This window comes from Colobus angolensis, unplaced genomic scaffold (genome assembly GCF_000951035.1).
Source record: "Colobus angolensis palliatus isolate OR3802 unplaced genomic scaffold, Cang.pa_1.0 Scaffold2, whole genome shotgun sequence".
NCBI lineage: Eukaryota > Metazoa > Chordata > Mammalia > Primates > Cercopithecidae > Colobus > Colobus angolensis.
The window spans coordinates 16,486,231-16,504,623 of record NW_012115154.1 but is presented as its reverse complement, the minus strand read 5'-3'; the positions used below and the strand labels follow the sequence as shown (position 1 = coordinate 16,504,623).

The 18,393-nt window shown below is 43.5% G+C and overlaps 1 protein-coding gene across 2 annotated transcripts in view; it reads right to left on the bottom strand.

Annotated features, from left to right (window-relative positions):
- The window catches only part of CNTNAP2 (contactin associated protein-like 2), a 2,310,676-nt gene that overhangs the window by 198,944 nt on the left and 2,093,339 nt on the right, over positions 1 to 18,393 (bottom strand). For both annotated transcript variants that reach the window (XM_011941411.1, XM_011941412.1), the window contains 2 exons: positions 12,615 to 12,851; positions 720 to 853 (listed from right to left, as the gene is read on the bottom strand). In XM_011941411.1, coding sequence (XP_011796801.1) covers positions 720 to 853; positions 12,615 to 12,851 — 371 coding nt within the window. The remainder of the gene's footprint in view (positions 1 to 719; positions 854 to 12,614; positions 12,852 to 18,393) is intronic.

Below are 18,393 nucleotides of genomic sequence, written 5' to 3'. Positions count from 1 at the left end.
TTTGAACTCCTTCTAGAGAATGCAGTGACAGTTCCCATCCTTGATCTCTTGGCCTAGCTCCCAGGGAGACCTCCTCACATTATGTTTTATTCATGGTGTTGCCCAAGCTGGTTTCTTCACTGTAAAAATCTGTGGTGGGGGCAGGGGTCATCAATGAACCTGAAATAAAATTTGAGTGTCATAATAAAACCATCCCTTTGTGTGCTGAAAGCCTACAACCAGAGTCTGAGATTCTGGGGAAAGACTGTGTTTTGAGGATTTTTAAGGCAAAAGCTCTACAGAGAGAGAGGGGGAAAAAAATACAGCTCTTTGTATTGTGTTGGAGTAGTGAAAGAAGTAGGTCAGAGAAACCAAAATAACCTTTGCTGGGAAACACGGTAAGTTTCAGATGTCTGAGAGCTTGGTGTAGAAAGATAGTGCGATGGATAAAAGCAGTAAACTGATAGATATGTGGGTCTAGAACTGGGAAAACCAGAAAGACTATATGGAATAAACACTCATTCTATTTCCCCCTAAAAAAATGTCATCAACTTCATCATTGTCTTTCCTTGTCAGAATTATATATATTTCTACTTCACTAGTTATGCACTTGTAGGAGAAAGTGTAAAAAGCATCTCTTCCACTTCTGTCCCCTCAAAACGAAACCAATGGCCAAGCATTACAGGGACAGGGGCCATAATGTGATGTTATATGTAATTTATATGTACACGTATGTATACCTTGAGAATGATGGTCTTCTCATGGCGGGTGATGTTGACACTGTGCGGCTGTCCATTGGCCATGTTCCTGTGGTCTACGTCAATATTGTATGGCTCTCGGGTGCCACCCAGGTTGTATCGAATCTGTAAGCTTCCTATAGAAGAAAAAAGAAAGAAGCTGAGTAATTTGTTTGCCCTAAATTTCATTTTAATATCACATCCTTCCCTTCCCTTCCCTCCCCTTCCCTTCCCCTCCCTTCCTTTCCTTTCCCTTCCCCTCCCCTCCCCTCCCTTCCCTTCCTTTTTTCTTTTCTTTTTGACAGTCTTGCTCTTGCCCAGGCTGGAGTGCAATGGTGCGATCTTGGCTCACTGCAACCTCTGTCTCCCAGGTTCAAACGATTCTCCTGCCTCAGCTTCCTGAGTAGTTGGGATTACAGGCACCTGTCACCACACCTGGCTAATTTTTGTATTTTCAGTAGAGACGGGGTTTCACCATGCTGGACAGGCTGGTCTCGAACTCCCAACCTCAGGCTATCCGCCCGCCTCAGCCTCCCAAAATGCTGGGATTACAGGCGTGAGCCACTGTGCCTGGCCAATTTCTGATAAACTTTCCCCCCTCCCTTGACGTCCACAGATAACATTCAAGATTTGAATTTGGATTCAGAAGCTCAGAGGCCTAATGACCCATATTGGCTGACAGCACCAGGCTCGCCCATATTTACAATCTGCCCATAGTGAACTTCAGTGACCGTCGTCTCAAAGTTGAAGATGCAAATGGTTTCAATGATCCAGGCTGGGATTGTGCCTGGACACAAAGAATGAGAGCATATACAATATAGGACTGCAGGGAGGAGACGTCTGCAGTCTCCACGAAATACTATGTGAAATAAAAAAATAAATGCAGACTGCAGGGATGTTCTCACCCCATCAGCAAAGTGTGACATTGGGCATATAAAAGAATCATGAGCATACAACTTTAAAAATAAACATAGTTTTAAAAAAATTTTTAATTTATTATTTTTTTTTGAGATAGAGTCTCGCTCTGTCACCCAGGCTGGAGTGCAGTGGCGCGATCTCAGCTCACTGCAAGCTCTGCCTCCCAGGTTCACGCCATTCTCCTGCCTCAGCCTCCTGAGTAGCTGGGACTACAGGCGCCCGCCACCACACTCGGCTAATTTAGTTTGTATTTTTAGTAGAGACGGGGTTTCACCGTGTTAGCCAGGATGGTCTCGACCTCCTGACCTCATGATCTGCCCGCCTTGGTCTCCCAAAGTGCTGGGATTACAGGTGTGAGCCACCGTGCCCAGTCAAACATAGTTTTTAAAGATGAGATTTTGGGTGGCCTCATTGAGACCAAGTAATAAATTTTATTTTAGGTTACAGACTAACCAAATGCAAATCAAAGGGAAAGATGGCTTTCCCAGGTCCCCTGAGTCCCTTTTTGCCCTCAGTGATAGTTCACTTTGCCTCAACAGCATATTCTTTTTTTCCTCCTTGCTTCTTCTCCACAATAAAAAAAATTCAAAATGACTAATATGACAATGTGGATTCTGCTTTTAGTTAATCTGTAAGCATAAATGTTGTATCTTAGGTATGAGTTTTTTTTTTTTTTTTTTTTTGAGACGGAGTCTCGCTCTGCCGCCCGGGCTGGAGTGCAGTGGCCGGATCTCAGCTCACTGCAAGCTCCGCCTCCCGGGTTCACGCCATTCTCCTGCCTCAGCCTCCCGAGTAGCTGGGACTACAGGCGCCCGCCACCTCGCCCGGCTAGTTTTTTGTATTTTTTTAGTAGAGACGGGGTTTCACCGTGTTAGCCAGGATGGTCTCGATCTCCTGACCTCGTGATCTGCCCGTTAAAGACATCAATATTTTATCTCATTTGTTACTCAAATTGGAATTTTCATGTTGACATCTCAGAGCTTAAAAATGGAGCCAGCAATCTAGCAAGAATTTGACCAGTTGTAAATCACCCAATGGATTATTTGTCACCTTTCATTTGCTTTTTAGGGGCACAAAACTGATATTCTTATTTTTAAGTTACAAAAAAACATGCTAATTAAAACATAGAAAGTAAACAGAAAGAAAAAAAATAAAAGAAAGTCACCTGAAATCCACCACCCAAAGATAATTTTTCTAAACATCTTGGGAGTATCTCCTTTCAGACTTTTCTCATGCACACACACACACACACACACACACTGTACTCTTCCTTATTTAGGCATTTTAACATTACACTTGCCATGTTCTTGGATTTCAAAGGAACATTTGTTAGAATAATCAAGAGCTAATTACATTTCCTATTTTTGTTTTCTAAATGAAATTCAACAAACCTTCACTATTTCTGAGTTTTACCTTAGTGTGTCATCCTAGACTCCTTTGCCTCTGGCATTTAAACTAAGCACCGTGGATTGGATTTTTGTCTCCTAAATCTATCTAAATTCCCCCACTCTTTTCCACTTCGGTAACCACAGGCTCTCTGTTGGCACCCGCGGTGCCCTTGTGTGAATTCCAGAGGGAGCCTGCTTCCCGGCTGAGGCAGCTCCACACAGAGCTCCTGGTTCATCCTCACACGTGCTTTACCTGCACCATCTTCGGCCTGGATTGCAGAAGACGGTGGGTCTTAGTCAGCCTCCTCTTTAAAAATGACTGCTCTTGACCTCATTTCACTCTCAAATGAGGCCTCTCTTCCTTTGCTTTTCTTTGCTCCGAATCCCATGGAAAGAGATGGGTACATTCGCTGCCTCCAAACGCATCCCAATTTTAGCACGAGCCCTCCGTCTCACTTCTGTCTTGCCTGTTCCATGGTCTCTTGCTGGGCCCGTGACCCCTGGGGAAGTAGAGGCAATGGTCCCTCTCAGGTCTCATCTTCATTCGGTACAGAGTTCATTCGCCTCCTGGAAACACCTGGCCTCCAGCACGCCCTCTTTTGGTTTTCCTTCTCTACCTGTTTTTTCCCCTCATTTTGAGGCACTTCACTCTTGCAGTCCCCAAAGACAACCCTGAAGCATATTCTCTTTTGTACTCATGCCTGTTTCCATGGTGATCCTGTTACTGAAGGCAAATCCCTAAGGGTCTGCAGCAAACTTGATCCTTGCCTCCTCGGAGGAAAGAATGCGGCTTGAGGGGCAGAAGTAGGTTTAAGGCAGAGGGAGAGACTGCGGCAAGTTTTAGAACAGGAGTGAAAGTTTATTAAAAAGTTTTAGGAAGGAAGTACACTTGGAAGAGGGCCAAGCGGGCGACTTGAGCGATCCAAGTGCCCTGTTTGGCCCTTGATTTGGGGTTTTATACATTGGCATAATTCTGGGGTTTGGTTTCCTCTCCCCTGATTCTTCCCTTGGGGCGGGCTGTCTGCCTGTGCAGTGGCCTGCAAGCACGTGGGAGGGGCTGCGTGCACAGGTGTTTACTGAAGTGGTGCGCATGCTCATTTGAGGCGTCTTTCCTTTTTCAGTTGAGTGTTCCTAGAGGAAGGTCATATACCCATTAAACTCCACCACTTTGCCTCTTAGTGTGCATGCTTGGGCCCGCTCGCCCAACTCCCGAGATCTTATTGGGAAGCTGCTGCTCACCAGCTCCAGATGTTTTCTATCTATTGAGAGACTCGTTCCTTGGTGCCAGCTGCAGCCAATTATCATTTTAGAGAGAAGACAGTTTAGCAACTGCCTGACCATCACCAGATGGTTGTCTCACATTCTTGGTGGTTGGCAGGAGGGAGCACCCTCTTCTGCCCTGCTCGTGTCTAACTACCTACTCCAACAATCCTATCCTATGTAGGACCTTTGAATAAGGTGTATGCCCATCAGACACCAAATTCGTACCCCAGTCAGACTTCTCTCTTGAACTCCAGACTCTTTTCACAAACTGTCTACTTGATATTTCTCTCAGATATCTTATTGGCAACCCCAAACATAACATATGCAACAGAGCATTGATCTTTTTCCCCAAAAGTATTCCATTGCAGTTTTCCACATTTCGGTTAATTGCCAATTCATCCTTCCAGTTATTCTTGACAAACGTCTTGACTGTCCTCTTTCTCCTATATGACATGTGTCATCTGATGGCAAGTCTTCTTGGCTTGATCTTCAAAATATGCTCTGAGTCTTACCAGTTGTCACCATTTCCATCTCTACCCCCTGGACCAAGCCACCAGTGTCTTTTGCTGGGATTATACTAGCTTTTGTCTTACTCCAGCCTTCCCTGATCTCAACTGGGCCTCTGACCCTGAGAGACACAGGGTCCTCACCACATGGGTGGTCAGAGTGATCCTCTGCTCAAAATCCCAGTGGCTCCCTGTCTCACTCAGAGTAAAAATCAAAGTTCTAGCAATGGCTCACCAGGCTCTATGTCATCTCCTCATTATTGCTGACCTAACCTCCTTTCACTCTCCTCCTTGCTCACTCCTCACCATCCACATTGGCTTCCTGTTCCTATCCCAGGGCCTTTGCAGTCACTGGTTCTTCTGTTCAGAATGCTCATTCCCCAGGTCTCTGCATGGCTATGCCCTCATGCCTTTAGGTCTTTGCTCTCGTGTCCTCTTCTCAGTGATCATTTCTGTGACCTCCTCGTTAAAGTGGAATTTACCCTCTCCATAGCCAGGCACTCCCTTTTCTGCCTCATATTTTCCCCATAACAGTTTTTACACACAACAGACTATAGATTGTACCAATTTGTTTATTGTCTGTCTTCTCCTATTCAAAGGTAAGCTCCATGAGAGCAAGCATTTTTGTTTCTATTATTTATGACTATTCCCAATGTCTAGAATAGTGCCTGATGCACAGTAGGAGTGGAATAAATATTTGTTGAATAAACAAGGGAATGGTCTCTGATATGGTTTGGCTGTGTCCCTACTCAAATGTCATCTTAAACTGTAGTTCCCATAATCCTCCTGTGTCATGGGAGGGACCCAGTGGGAAGTAACTGAATCATGAGGGCGGTTACCTCTGTGCTGTTCTCATGATAGTGACTGAGTTGTGATGAGATGGGATGGTTTTACAAGGGGCTTTCCCTCCTTTGCTCTGTACTTCTCCCTGCTGCCACCATGTGAAGAAGGATGTGTTTGCTTCCCCTTCCACCATTACTGTAAGTTTCCTGAGGCCTCCCCAGCCATGTGGAACTGTGTGTCAATGAAAACTCTTTCCTTTGTAAATTACGCAGTCTTAGGTATTTCTTCATAGCAGTGTGAGAACTGACGAATACAATCTCCCTGCTTCTATACCTTCTTCTTCCCCGTGTTTTCAAAATGTATAACTGATTATTTTATCAGACCATTTAAAATCCTTCAAAGCCTTCCAATTCTTTACAGAATGAAGATGTACTTTCCAAAGAGAGGTTGCAATGCCCTGTCTGATGTGTGTTCCTCCTGCTACTTTATTTTCAAATCATGCCACTCACTCTCTCACTTTTTACATTCAAGCTACCATGAACTTCTCTTATTCCCTGGAAAATATGATCTCCTCTGACCTCAGGGCCTTTGAATATGCTGCTCCTACTTCTTGAGCTGCTTCTCTCTCTACCCCTTAGTGTTTACTCAGTTTTTCCTTTACCCAATAGCATGAAAATAATCCATTGTTTGGGAGTGAAGGAGATAATCAGGCAGTTGTTTGGCAACACGCAGAAAAAACAAGTTGATTGTCTTAGGTTTTTACTCTCTGCCTTATTTCTGGTGCTCTGACATCATATCATCCAGCCAGTTTTCTTAAATATACAGCTGTCTTGATTCATCTCTTATTCATTTTTCAGCACACATGTATTTAGCACAACATTTTTTTAAGGTCTGAAAATAGGCTTCTGCCTGGTTACAAGTATAGACTCCACTTATAATACATAAAGCCATGCCCATCCCCTGGCATGGGTCAGGCAATATGAGTGTGGCTCTGAGGATACAAACACACAGAGGCCTAGAGGTCGGAGGAACCAGCAATTATGCAACACGCTGGACATTTCCCTCTCTGCTGTCATTTTTGTCACTGGCCCCTTTATGTTCCTCAGCTCTATTAAAATCAGCATTGTTTTCTTTTTTATTTTTTTCTTTTCTGTCTTTCTTGGACTTTGTAGATATGATTTTAAATTCTTATAACTGCTTCACTTAATGGCAGCAGAAATTATTTGCTTTGAGAAAGAAAGATGAGTTGGAACTTTAAATTTATATATAGTGACTATCTATAAACAGTAATGGTGATATTCTTGAATAATCAAATTTAAATAATGTATTTATTCCTTTCAGATAATAGCAGAAGAGGACCATTAAATGATGGTAGGAAGAACGCTAGTATTTGTCCATTAAAATAAAATATTATTCAAATGTTGAGGTGCTTCACTTCTGTGTCTCATGTTCATCTCCCAAGTGAATTAAAGCAGTTATAAGGGACTGCTCTTTTATTGGCTGCAGCAAATAACATGCTTAACAGATTTATTCTCTCCTGGTCATCATCATTATCATCAGCACACACTTACAGGGTACCTATGGTAGGCAGGAGATGTAGTGCTGGGAGCTTTTCATCTCTCTGGGAAGACAGGGCATATTTATAACAGAGACAGATAACAGTACAGTACATTAAATGCCAAACAAATGACATTGAAAGTAAGTGGAATAGGAGTTTAAAGCAAGGAGAAGTCATTGAAAGGAGGTGGGACTTGATCTCAGCCTAGAATGAAAGGCAGGTGTCTGGCCAGAGAGGAAGCTGGGGGATTTCTAGGTAAGGGAGCATTGTGAGCCTAAGGTCAGGGGCACATATGACCACAGAGTGCTTGAGGGGTAATGAGCTTCTCAAAAACGAAGAGTAGGGGGTGCTGAATATGTGTTAGAATGTAGATTGACTCTGTGGACCTGGGAAATAATAACTGTTGACACGCGTGTATTGTCATCTGAGTTTCACAATACTCTTGTGAGGGAGACACTATTTTATGGATGAGCAAATGGAGGCCTGGAGCTGCCAATTGACTGCCCAAGACAACTGACAAAAGGCAAAGCCGACCTCAAACCTAGACGGTCTAGCTCTACAGGCCAAGTTCTCACCCATGAGGTTGGTGGGTCTCGAACTTGCAAGTTTATGGGACTGGGGAATCTCTCCTGGTTTTGTTGGAATGGGGCACCACTGAGTGTTTAATAAGGATATTATATAAGATCCTTTTTAAATAAGATCCCTATGCTATAGTGTAAGTATCCCCTCCAAAACTCACATTGAAACTTAATCCCTAATGTGGGTATATTGAGAGGTGAGCCCTTTAAGAGTTGACTGGATCATGAGGGCTCTGTCCTCATGAAAGGATTGATCCATTCATAGATTCATGGGTTAATGGGTTAATGGATTAATAGGTTTTCATGGGAGTGGGACTGTCTATAAGAAGAGAAAGAGAGGCCTGAGCTGGCGTGCTTAGCCTCGCTATGTCATGCCCTACGCTGTCTCAGAACTGCAGAGAGTTCTCACCAGCAATAAGGCCCTCATCAGATCTGGCCATTTGATCTCGGATGTCTTAGCCTCTGTAACTATAAGAAATAAGTTCTTTTTCTTTATGAATTACCCAGTTTTAGATATTCTGTTATAAGCCACAGAAAATAAGACGCCATATAAAGGAAAGCAACACTGGCTGTGGTGAAAATGGGTGAGGGGGAGAGTCTGGAAGCAGAGAGATGGACTGGGAGAGAATTTCCCAGCCAACGAGCTGAAGCCCACCGCTGTCCCACCAATAGGTGATGGGGTAACAGGAGCAAGGCTCCCCTCAGACCGTGGCAGACCTGCAGAAGGGGAATGCAGCTGGAGTCATTGGGCAGTTGGCCTCCAAAACATGACCTCATCCATTTACCCAGGTACCATTCAAATATAATAATTTTCTATGGACACCATGATGTGAACAATATTAGGAATTAAAAGGTATTTGCCTCAGAGGGTAGTGGTGGGGAGGAAAAGGACACCATGAGTCCAATCCACAGGACTTGTTGGCCTGGGTGACCCACAAGAGCAGGGAAGGATGGAGCACTGGTGAGGGACACTGAGCCTGGGAATGCAAGTGTCTGAGGGGCAGTGGTGGCGCTGGGGGCAGCTGGCTCTGGAGAACAGTGAGCAGAGCTTTCAATATGTGAAATGTGAGTGATGCCAGGGTGTTTAGTTCTAGTAGCTTTTTCCCGATATTTTGGCGTAGACCTTACTGATGTTTTTTCCTAATGATTTCCTTTTTTTCTAACTTTAAACTTCAATGAATAAAAACATGTTGTATTTGAAGGGTGAAAAAGCTGCATTTTCACCAGCAGTTTGAGGATGGGCTTGCAACAGTGAGACAGAACCCACCCAGCTTCGCTTTCCAAGCACACTGAGAGTTCCAGAGATGCCTGCCCTAGAGAGTGGGGCCGGTGGGGAGCTCAGGGTTTGGAACTAGACATCCAGACTGAGAAACCCCAGCCTGGCCCAACATCCTCTGAGTGTGCCAGTCACACAGCCTCCATGTACTCACGTGTTGCCATCGGTTGAAAGGCAATAACAACAGTACCGACTTCATAGAGTTGTGCAGCTCATGGGAATTAATGCATGGCAACATTCAGGATGGCTTTGGGCACAAAGTGAGCTTCATTGAATGGTGGCCATTCATATGGAATCCATTGATCAAAGCCTTTGCAGACAATGAAAGAGCTCACACAGGCGTGAGGGCACAGCAGCGGTGGGTGTGTAGCAGTGGGCATGTGAGGTAGTGAATACAGTTGAGGACCAAATTTTAGTGTGGCAATGACTTGAGGAGCAGACAATACAGCGTGCGTGGGAATGTGTTCATCAATTTCTTGAGTCTCCAGGTGAGAGCCCTCCTCCTAGGGAGGGACCTGAGAAGAAACCCAGGGTTCTTATCTGCCCAGTGGGAGGCTGGCCCATGTGGGTAGTGAGCATTGGTGGATTAAAAAAAGCTATCGACCCTGACCCAGGAGAAATAAACTGGCGAACTCCTGAAGAGCAGGGGCTCCATACTTGTCTCTCTTTCATCCTCACTTCCTGATTTTATTTCCTATTTTCATCTTTCTGAATAAAGCACTTGACATTCATACAAAAGTATTGCTCAGGAGAAAAAAAAAATCATCCACAATCCAACCAAATACTTTTGTGTTCACATTATTGCTTTTTTTCCATCCATATATTTTTGCAGAGCTAATATTTCACATTCAAGGCTGGATCTTATTTTTGTTTTTTTCGTTTAACATAATATCACATAAAATTTCTCCATATCATTAATCACTGTTCATAAATATTTTAGTAGATACATAATATTCCATAAAATGGTGACTCCCTCTTTTATTATTTTACTAAAGTTGAACTTCCAAGTTCTTTTCAATTTTTATTTTCATAGTTAACATTAGGATGAACATCTTCAGGATGAATCTTTGACTTTTGGCTTATTTCTTTAGGAATAATTTCAGAAGGGGAAAATCCTAGGGAACATACTTTTTCCTCCATCTTTTTAAGCAACAGTGCATTTCCCAGAGAGGGAGTTTAATTTACTGTTTTTTAAAACTCAAGCTGAATTAAGTTAGTAATAACAGTTCTGGCTCCCATGGAAAAAATCTTGATCTTCCTTGTTTTCTTTTTTTGAAATTATTTTATTTTAGAGACAGGTTCTTGCTCTGTCATCCAGGCTGGAGTACAGTGGCGTGATCATAGCTCACTGCAGCCTTGCACTTCTGGGCTCCAGCGACTCCTGGGCTCCAGCGATCCTCCCCCATCAGCCTCCTGAGCAGCTAGGACCGCAGGTGTACATCACCATGCCCAGTTAATCTTAAAAATATTTTTGGTAGAGATGGAGTCTTGCTATGTTGCCCAGGCTAGTCTTGAACTACTGACTTCAAGCAATGCTCCTTCCTTAGCCTGTTGAGTAGCTGCGACCACAAGTGTGCACCTCTATGCCCAGTTAAATTTTAAAATATTTTTGGTAGAAATAGTGTCTTGCTATGTTGCCTAGGCTGATCTTGAACTACTGGTCTCAAGCAATCCTCCTGCCTCAGCCTTCTATAGTGCTGGGATTACAGGCATGAGCCACAGTGCCCAGTCAAAACTCTTGCTCTTTAAAATGCCATAACAGTGGAATAGTCACTGAAGGGCAGGAACAGATGGGCAGTGGGAGAGAAAGCCTCCACATTTTCAGCTCCAATGGGAAGTGAGTTAGAGAGATTTGTTCCTGCATGCTCTTAAAATATTTTTATTCATTAAAAAAGTGATCTTAGGGCCGGGCGTGGTGGCTCATGCCTGTAATCCCAGCACTTTGGGAGGCCAAGGCGGGCGGATCACGAGGTCAAGAGATCGAGATCATCCTGGTCAACATGGTGAAACCTTGTCTTTACTAAAAATACAAAAATTATCCAGGCGTGGTGGCAAGCACCTGTAATCCCAGCTACTCAGGAGGTTGAGGCAGGAGAATTGCTTGAACTCGGGAGGCAGAGGTTGCAGTGAGCCGAGATTGTGCCACTGCACTCCAGCCTGGCGCCAGAGCAAGATGCCATGTCAAAAAATAAATAAATAAATAAAAGTGATCTGACAACTTTAAGCGTGTATGAGTTCATTTTCAGAGAGGAAGTGGACTTCTCAAGTTCAGCAGGTTTGTACACTCCAGGGCTTCTTAGATGTCTCTCAGAGGTCACTGCTGAAGGGTCACAAGCCCATTTGCATATTCTCCTCAGGATGCCAATTTTAGATGCACTGAGATCCTCTCTGGCTTAATGTATGTTTGATGACCAAGATGGCCCAGGATATTACAAGTAAAAATCCACCCCTGGGCTGGGCATGGTGGCTCATGCCTGTCATCCCAGCACTTTGGCCAAGGCAGGAGGATCTCTTGAGTTCAGGAATTCAAGACTAGGCCTGGCAACATAGTAAGACCCCCATCTCTACAAATAATTTAAAAAATTAGCTGGGAGTGGTGGTGTGTGCCTGTGGTCCTGGCTACTTGCGAGGCTGAGGTGGGAGGATCGCTTGAGCCTGAGAGGTTAGGGCTGCAGTAAGCTGTGATCCTGCTACTGCACTAGAGCCTGGGCAACAAAGCAAGACCCTATTTCAAAAAAAAAAATTAAAATTAAAAAAGCCCTCCTGCTTTAAGGAACCTTTATGACAGGGATATATTTCGTGAATTTAAAGTTCTGAGAGGATCAGGAATGAAAACATTTCTGATTTTCTATTCTGATTGAAAGTTTAAACATTCTGTAACAACCTACTGGTATACTATCATAAATCAGGATAAAATTAATTTATGTAAAATTAATTTTACTCATTCAAAGCCCATCTCTGTTTAGCACATTTAGTGAATGTAATTATTTTTTAATTAGTCTTTCTTATTAGTCTTTTTTTTTCTTTTGAGACAGGGTCTCACTGTGTTGCCTAGCCTGGAGTGCAGTGGCACGATCATGGCTCACTACAGCCTCGACATCCTGGGCTCAAGTGATCCTCCCACCTCAGCCTCCTGAGTAGCTGGGACTATGGGCATGCACCATCACACCCAGCTAATTTTTGTATTTTTTGTAGAGATGGGGTTTTGCCATATTGGCCAGGCTGGTCTCAAATTCCTGAGCTCAAGTGATCCACCCACCTTGGCCTCCCAAAGTGCTGGGATTACAGGCATGAGCCACAGTGTCCAGCCGAATGTGTTTATTTAGTAGGAAGAAAAAATGATCATTACACACACAAACCTATCTCTTATTCATGAAACAGTGTTCTTGTAAAGAATGCAACATGCCTCATCAACATTATTACTCTAACACCTTGCTCTGACTCACCCAGCTGGCAAGTTGTTTTCCTGATATTCATGGAGAGAAATGGGGTTCAAAGAAGTTATGTGACTTTCTCAATAAGGCCCATGGGGAATAAAGAACAAACCAAGAACAATCTATAGACTCTTGCTAGAACATTCTGTCTGCCGAAATGTTAAACGACAGAGGCTGGGTATCCTCGACCTTACCGGTGGGTTTGACGAGGACTGCCAAGAAGTCTGTGGTGAAGGAGCTGATGTAGAGGAGAATGCAGGGCGCCTTGGTGGTGCTGAAGCTGAAGCGGATCTCCTCCTGGGCCAGGTCCGGGTGGGAGTTCTGCTGGTCAGGAGAGTTCTCTACTCTGCTGCCGGAGTCTCTGGCGTTGATTACTGGTGCCTGGAAGTTATATCGTAGCCACATCCCTTCTTCAAAAAATGCGCCAACATCTGTTATAAAGGAGAGAGAGAATTGAAAAATGAGGAGAGGTCTGATGCAGACACCCTATGATGACCTCTCCAGCAGCAGCTCATGGAGTGCAGGCACTGGCTCCAGGAAGGGCATCTGACTGAGTTCTATGGACAAAGATGTTATTGCATCAACACAAATACTCCTATCCAAAAAAAAAAAAAAAAAAAAAAGCATGTAACAAAGTATGAGGTACTATTCTGTTCCCATGCTGCTAATAAAGACATACCAGAGACTGGCTGATTTATAAAGAAAAACAGGTTTAATGGACTCACAGCTCTATGTGGTTGGGGAGGCCTCACAATCATGGTGGAAAGCAAAGGAGGAGCAAAGTCATGTCTTACACGGCGGCAGACGAGAGAGAGCACATGTGCAGGGGAACTCCCATTTATAAAATCATCAGATCTTGTGAGACTTATTCATCATCATAAGAACAGCACAGGAAAGACCTCCTCCTGTGGTTAAATTACCTCCCACCAGGTTCCTCCCACAACATGTGGGGATTATGGGAACTACAATTTGAAATTTGGGTGGGGACAGAGCCAAACCATATCATATGGAAATCTATACAATTAAAAAGAAAGTAAAATTTAAGAAACTTACATTATACCAGAAAAAAATTACACATACTAAGACAAAAAGTTTACATACCCTGAAAAAAATTTTCATGTACTCAGACCACGGCACTAATTGTCAGGTTGAAGAGATATGCCAAAAATAAATCCCTTGTACAAGGAACCCATAGGGGCATCCTCTTTGAGACAGAATTTGCTTGGATATTCACACAGGAAAGCCTTTGATAAACCCTAGGTCCCTGGAGCCTTTATGTATAGGGTTTACAATCACATGTCTTGAAGTCAGAGAGAACTGGGTTCAAACTTGGCTCTGCCACTAAATAGCTGTATGACTTTAGGAGAAGTTACTTAACAAATTTTTCTAGGCCTCGGTATTTCCACTAAAGTGGAGAGTAATTAGTACTCAATAAATAGTATATATTGTTATTATTATTGAGAAATTAGAAGAAAGAAATCCTTCCTGCATCAGCCTTTTCCTAGAGCCTGAGCAGCACTTACTGGATATTAGGCACTTCACGGCCAGCAAGCTCCTGTTGCCGGTCTCTCTGCTGTTTGCTCAGCAATGTTCTAAATCACCCCTGACTTACTGTGAAGGGTTGTGCCACCTTAGGGCTCCTGTGGTCTTCATGGTTTCTGTTTCATGGCCTTCTACAAGGGCCTTGCTGAAAGCATTTCTTACACTCCATCGCCCATGCAACCGTTAATCTCACAACACTTGACATCCCACTAAATTAACACTATGCAGGATATATTTTGCAAAATTGCTCTACGTTAAAATTAATGGGAGAGGACAGTTTTTAATAGGAGTCTTCCATCTGAGAATTCTGATGTTTGTTCTTGTTAAAGAGGTCGGCACAGAGCAGTGAAGTCCGATGCCTGGGGTTATATCTTGCCCTTGTCTGTAGCAGCTGTGTTAACTTGGGTCAATGTCTTGAAACTCTCTCAGCCTCAGTTTCATCTCTAAAAAATGGGACCTCATAGGTGGTTGTGAGGATTAAATAAACTGTATAACACATAGCTTAGTGCCTGGAATATATAAGTGCTCAGGAAAGATTAGTGAACTATTATTACAAAGACAGGTTACCACTGTATATTGAGGGTGACACCTCCTGTCCTCCACCTCACATCACCACACACGTGTGAAAGTTGTCAGAATCAAAATGAAGTCATTAACAAAAAAAAAAAAAAAAAAAAAAACAAGGCCCTGAGAAATTGAGCTGGGGAAGGCCATGAATAAATGCCTGATTACAAGAACTATCACAAAGACTCTGCAAAAAGCACAACATTGCACAAACACCATTGCCACCTTACAAAACAAAACACAAAAAACAAAAAACACTTCTACAAGAACATCTGCCCAGAATTTGCCTGTCCAACCTTGGACTGGTGTCACCCTTGTCATTGATCTTTGTAGCTAAGGATAATTATTTTAAAACAATTATGTAATCCTCCTCCTTTTTTTCTTTAAAAACCTGTGTCTTCACCTACCTGAATATGCACATAGTTAACTATGGCATGCATATTCCCATTGCAATGCTTTATTTCCAAATAAATATCTTATATTTCAGAGATCCTCTCTTTCTTAATTACATTGACACATACAATCCACCACGGCACTGTTACAGAGTCCATTTCTTCTGACCAAGTTGTAAGGAAAAGACTTAACTGTAGCTTTTCAACTATGCTGTGAAAATTTTTTCAACTGTGCTGTGCAATTTTCCTCCTGGTCCTCTTACCCCCAAAGCTTTGGTAACTGTGTGTGTAGGTGGGGTAGTTGTTAAAATGATTGGGATACCAATGAAATTTAGTGGGCACGGGCAAGGACAGCAGCATGTCCTGCAGTGTACGGGGCTGTCTTATGCAATTAAGAATTCTCTCGGGCCGGGCATGGTGGCTCACACCTGTAATCCCAGCACTTTGGGAGGTCGAGGCTGGCGGATCACGAGACCAGGAGATCGAGACCATTCTGGCCAACATAGTGAAACCCCATCTCTACTAAAATTACAAAAATTAGCCAAGCATGGTGGTAGGTGCTTGTAGTCCTAGCTACTCAGGAGGCTGAGGCAGGAGAATTGCTTGAACCCGGGAGGTGGAGGTTGTAGTGAGCTGAAATCGCGCCACTGCATTCCAGCCTGGCAACAGAGAGAGACTCCGTCTCCAAAAATGAAAAGAAAAAAAAAAAAAATTAGAATTCTCCTGCTTCACATGCCAAAAGCATCCTTCTTGGAAAACATAGGACTGAACAGCTACTTAATCCATGCTCATTGCTGCCTGACTTACTGACGTGTGAAGATGAACAAAATACAGTCACTTCCCGTGAGAAGATTTCCATCTAGCAGTAGTTGTGGGAGGAGACACATCAATAGTGTGAGTACAATACAGTGAATGTTATGGCGGTTTATTTAGCAGCTATGTGATGGGAACCCCATCTTGCTACCTAAATGTCCTGAGTTAGCTTTCAGCAAACATCTATTGAGCACGGACTGCACCCTGGGCACGATGCTGGGTGCTGACAACTCTCGCTCTGAAGGAGCTCCAGACCTGGAGGAGGATTCGGATAAACAGATTATTAGAATGCAGAGGGGTAAGTGCAAGATCAGGTAGACACAGGGCCCCCTGGAACACAGGGGTGGTGGAAGACTTACTGTGGGAAAAGACATCTAAGCTGGGAACCAGAGAGCCAGAGGTGGGTAGCCAAGTACAGGTGGCGGGGATGAAGAGCAGCTTTCTAGCTGAAGGCACAGTGTGTTGGCAGTGAGAGGGTCTGAGGTCCCAGGCATCATGCCGCCTGGACAAACTTCACGTGCTTCTTTTATAGAATCGGTCATTCATTTGAGACCCCTGAGGCTCCCACCACATTTCAGCTGGGTGTTGGGGATCCCACAAGTAAGGCACAGGTGACCCCTGCCCTCAGTAGTTCAAAGTCTGGTGGGACAGATGGACACTCTTAGGACCGGCTTCCGTAAACGTGTCTAACAGAGGACAGGGGAGGGAGGAGAAATTAGGAAGGGCAGGTGGGGTGGGCCGCCTGGAGCAAACACACTGTGCAATTCAGTTTGCCACAGAGAGAGGTTCTGCCAGAGAATGTGGGGGTCATTACCTGAGAACAGACTCTGGCGCGGGTGAGAAGAGGTGGACCTGGGACTTGGAGGGAGGGTGGGAGGCAGGCTAGAGATGGAGGCTAGGAGATCCAAACAAATCAGAGTGAGGCAGGCAGGATGATGTGCAGGAGAAGACACGCATACTAGGCACTTGAAATGCAAGACTGAGGAGCACAGAACTTGGCCTAGGGAGGGAAGGGTCCGGGCAGCAGAGACCCCAGCACCTGAGTGACAGGTGCAGTGTGTCACCGGCAAGAACCTCGGTTTCCACATGCGAGCCTCTCTCCAGTTACTCCATCCCAGAACCAGAACTGGAGTCAGAGAGCATGTAGAGCTGAGACTGTCACATCATTTCTGGGACCACTTTCCTGGGAGCCTATTAAAATGCTGGTCCCCAGGCCTAGTCCCAGAATTTAGCTCAGAGGTTCTGGAGAAGCAGCACTTTTCGCAGGTTCCCAGGTGATACTTATGCGCACAAGGGTGTGAGATGCTTGGGGTGGAAGCTGAGGTGGGATAATGTACCTGATGGGGCACGAAGCTGAGTGGTCCCCGCCTGGGTGAGACGTGATGAGTTTATCAGCTGCCCTGGAGACAGCAATTCCAAGGCAGATCATGAAGGGAGATTCAGAAATCTAGAGATTTTAGATAAACAACCCAAAAATATGCCTCAGAGAATACTTTGGCTGTATTTTAGAAACATCATTAAAAGCTTTATGGATTTATGTCAGTTTTGCATGAAGGGATATACCACGTTTAAAAGTGTTATTCTGAAACCACATCATAAACCAACTGTTAAACCAAGGCCTGGGAGCGATGTGAGTCCTCTAAGGCTCCAAGTGGCAGATTTACAGCTGCTGTTTCATTGTTTCGCATCTCTTTAAGAAAATGCCAAATCAGGGTACTGTAATATCTTTTAGAAAGCAATTCTCTCATCTCTTCTGAATGAATAACTGAAAATAACTCTCATTTAACAAGCCCAAAATAGCATCATTTCCCTCGTAAAATTATCAAAAAGTATTGATTTAGAATGCTTGATTTAAGGTTTTGTGCTCGTAATATAGATGCTAGTAATAGACAATTCTAACAGATGTAGATAATATAATACTACTATAGATAAGGCTAATAGTCTAAGTTTTACAATATTCATTTTTGATAGAAAAATAATAAATTCTGTATTTAGATATTCTGTGATATAAAAAAAGATTTGCTTAATTATATCATGTTTCTCAAAGTTTTGAAATACATTATGCCATCTGTAGACTCAGGATCATAAAGTTGACAATTAACCTTCAAGTAGACAAGTAACCTTGTCTTAACTATTTCTTGGTCCTCAACGCAGGTTATATGTAAATTATCCCTGATCGAGGAAAAGAAGTTTGCAGATGTTTGAAATAAAATCTACCAATTATTCATTCGAGAATAATACTACAAAGATATTTATCTCCTTGTTTAACCAAATCCCTGAGGCTTACAGTGGGAGAAGAAAAAAACCCCCACGAGAAACAGAAGCCAAAAGCAAACAGCTGGCACTCACCCCCCGTTATTCAATTGCTCTTCATCTTTCTGTTCTCCAAGTTAAATAATTCTATTCCTTTTGCCTTTTCACTTAGAATTTTGCAACCTATATTTTGCAACCTATATTTTAAAACTGGCATGATTCTTTCTGTTTTCCAACTTCCCTATCAGGACTCAGAATTGAAAGCTCCTAACTTCCAAATGGGCTCTTTCCCAAACATTTATTTTAAGCTCAGTAACTTGCAACTTGGAAAACTTCCCCACAGAAACCATGTTTAAAATGATGGTGAGTTTGCCAGGAGACTTCACAAATGCTGAGCCACTCTGGTTGT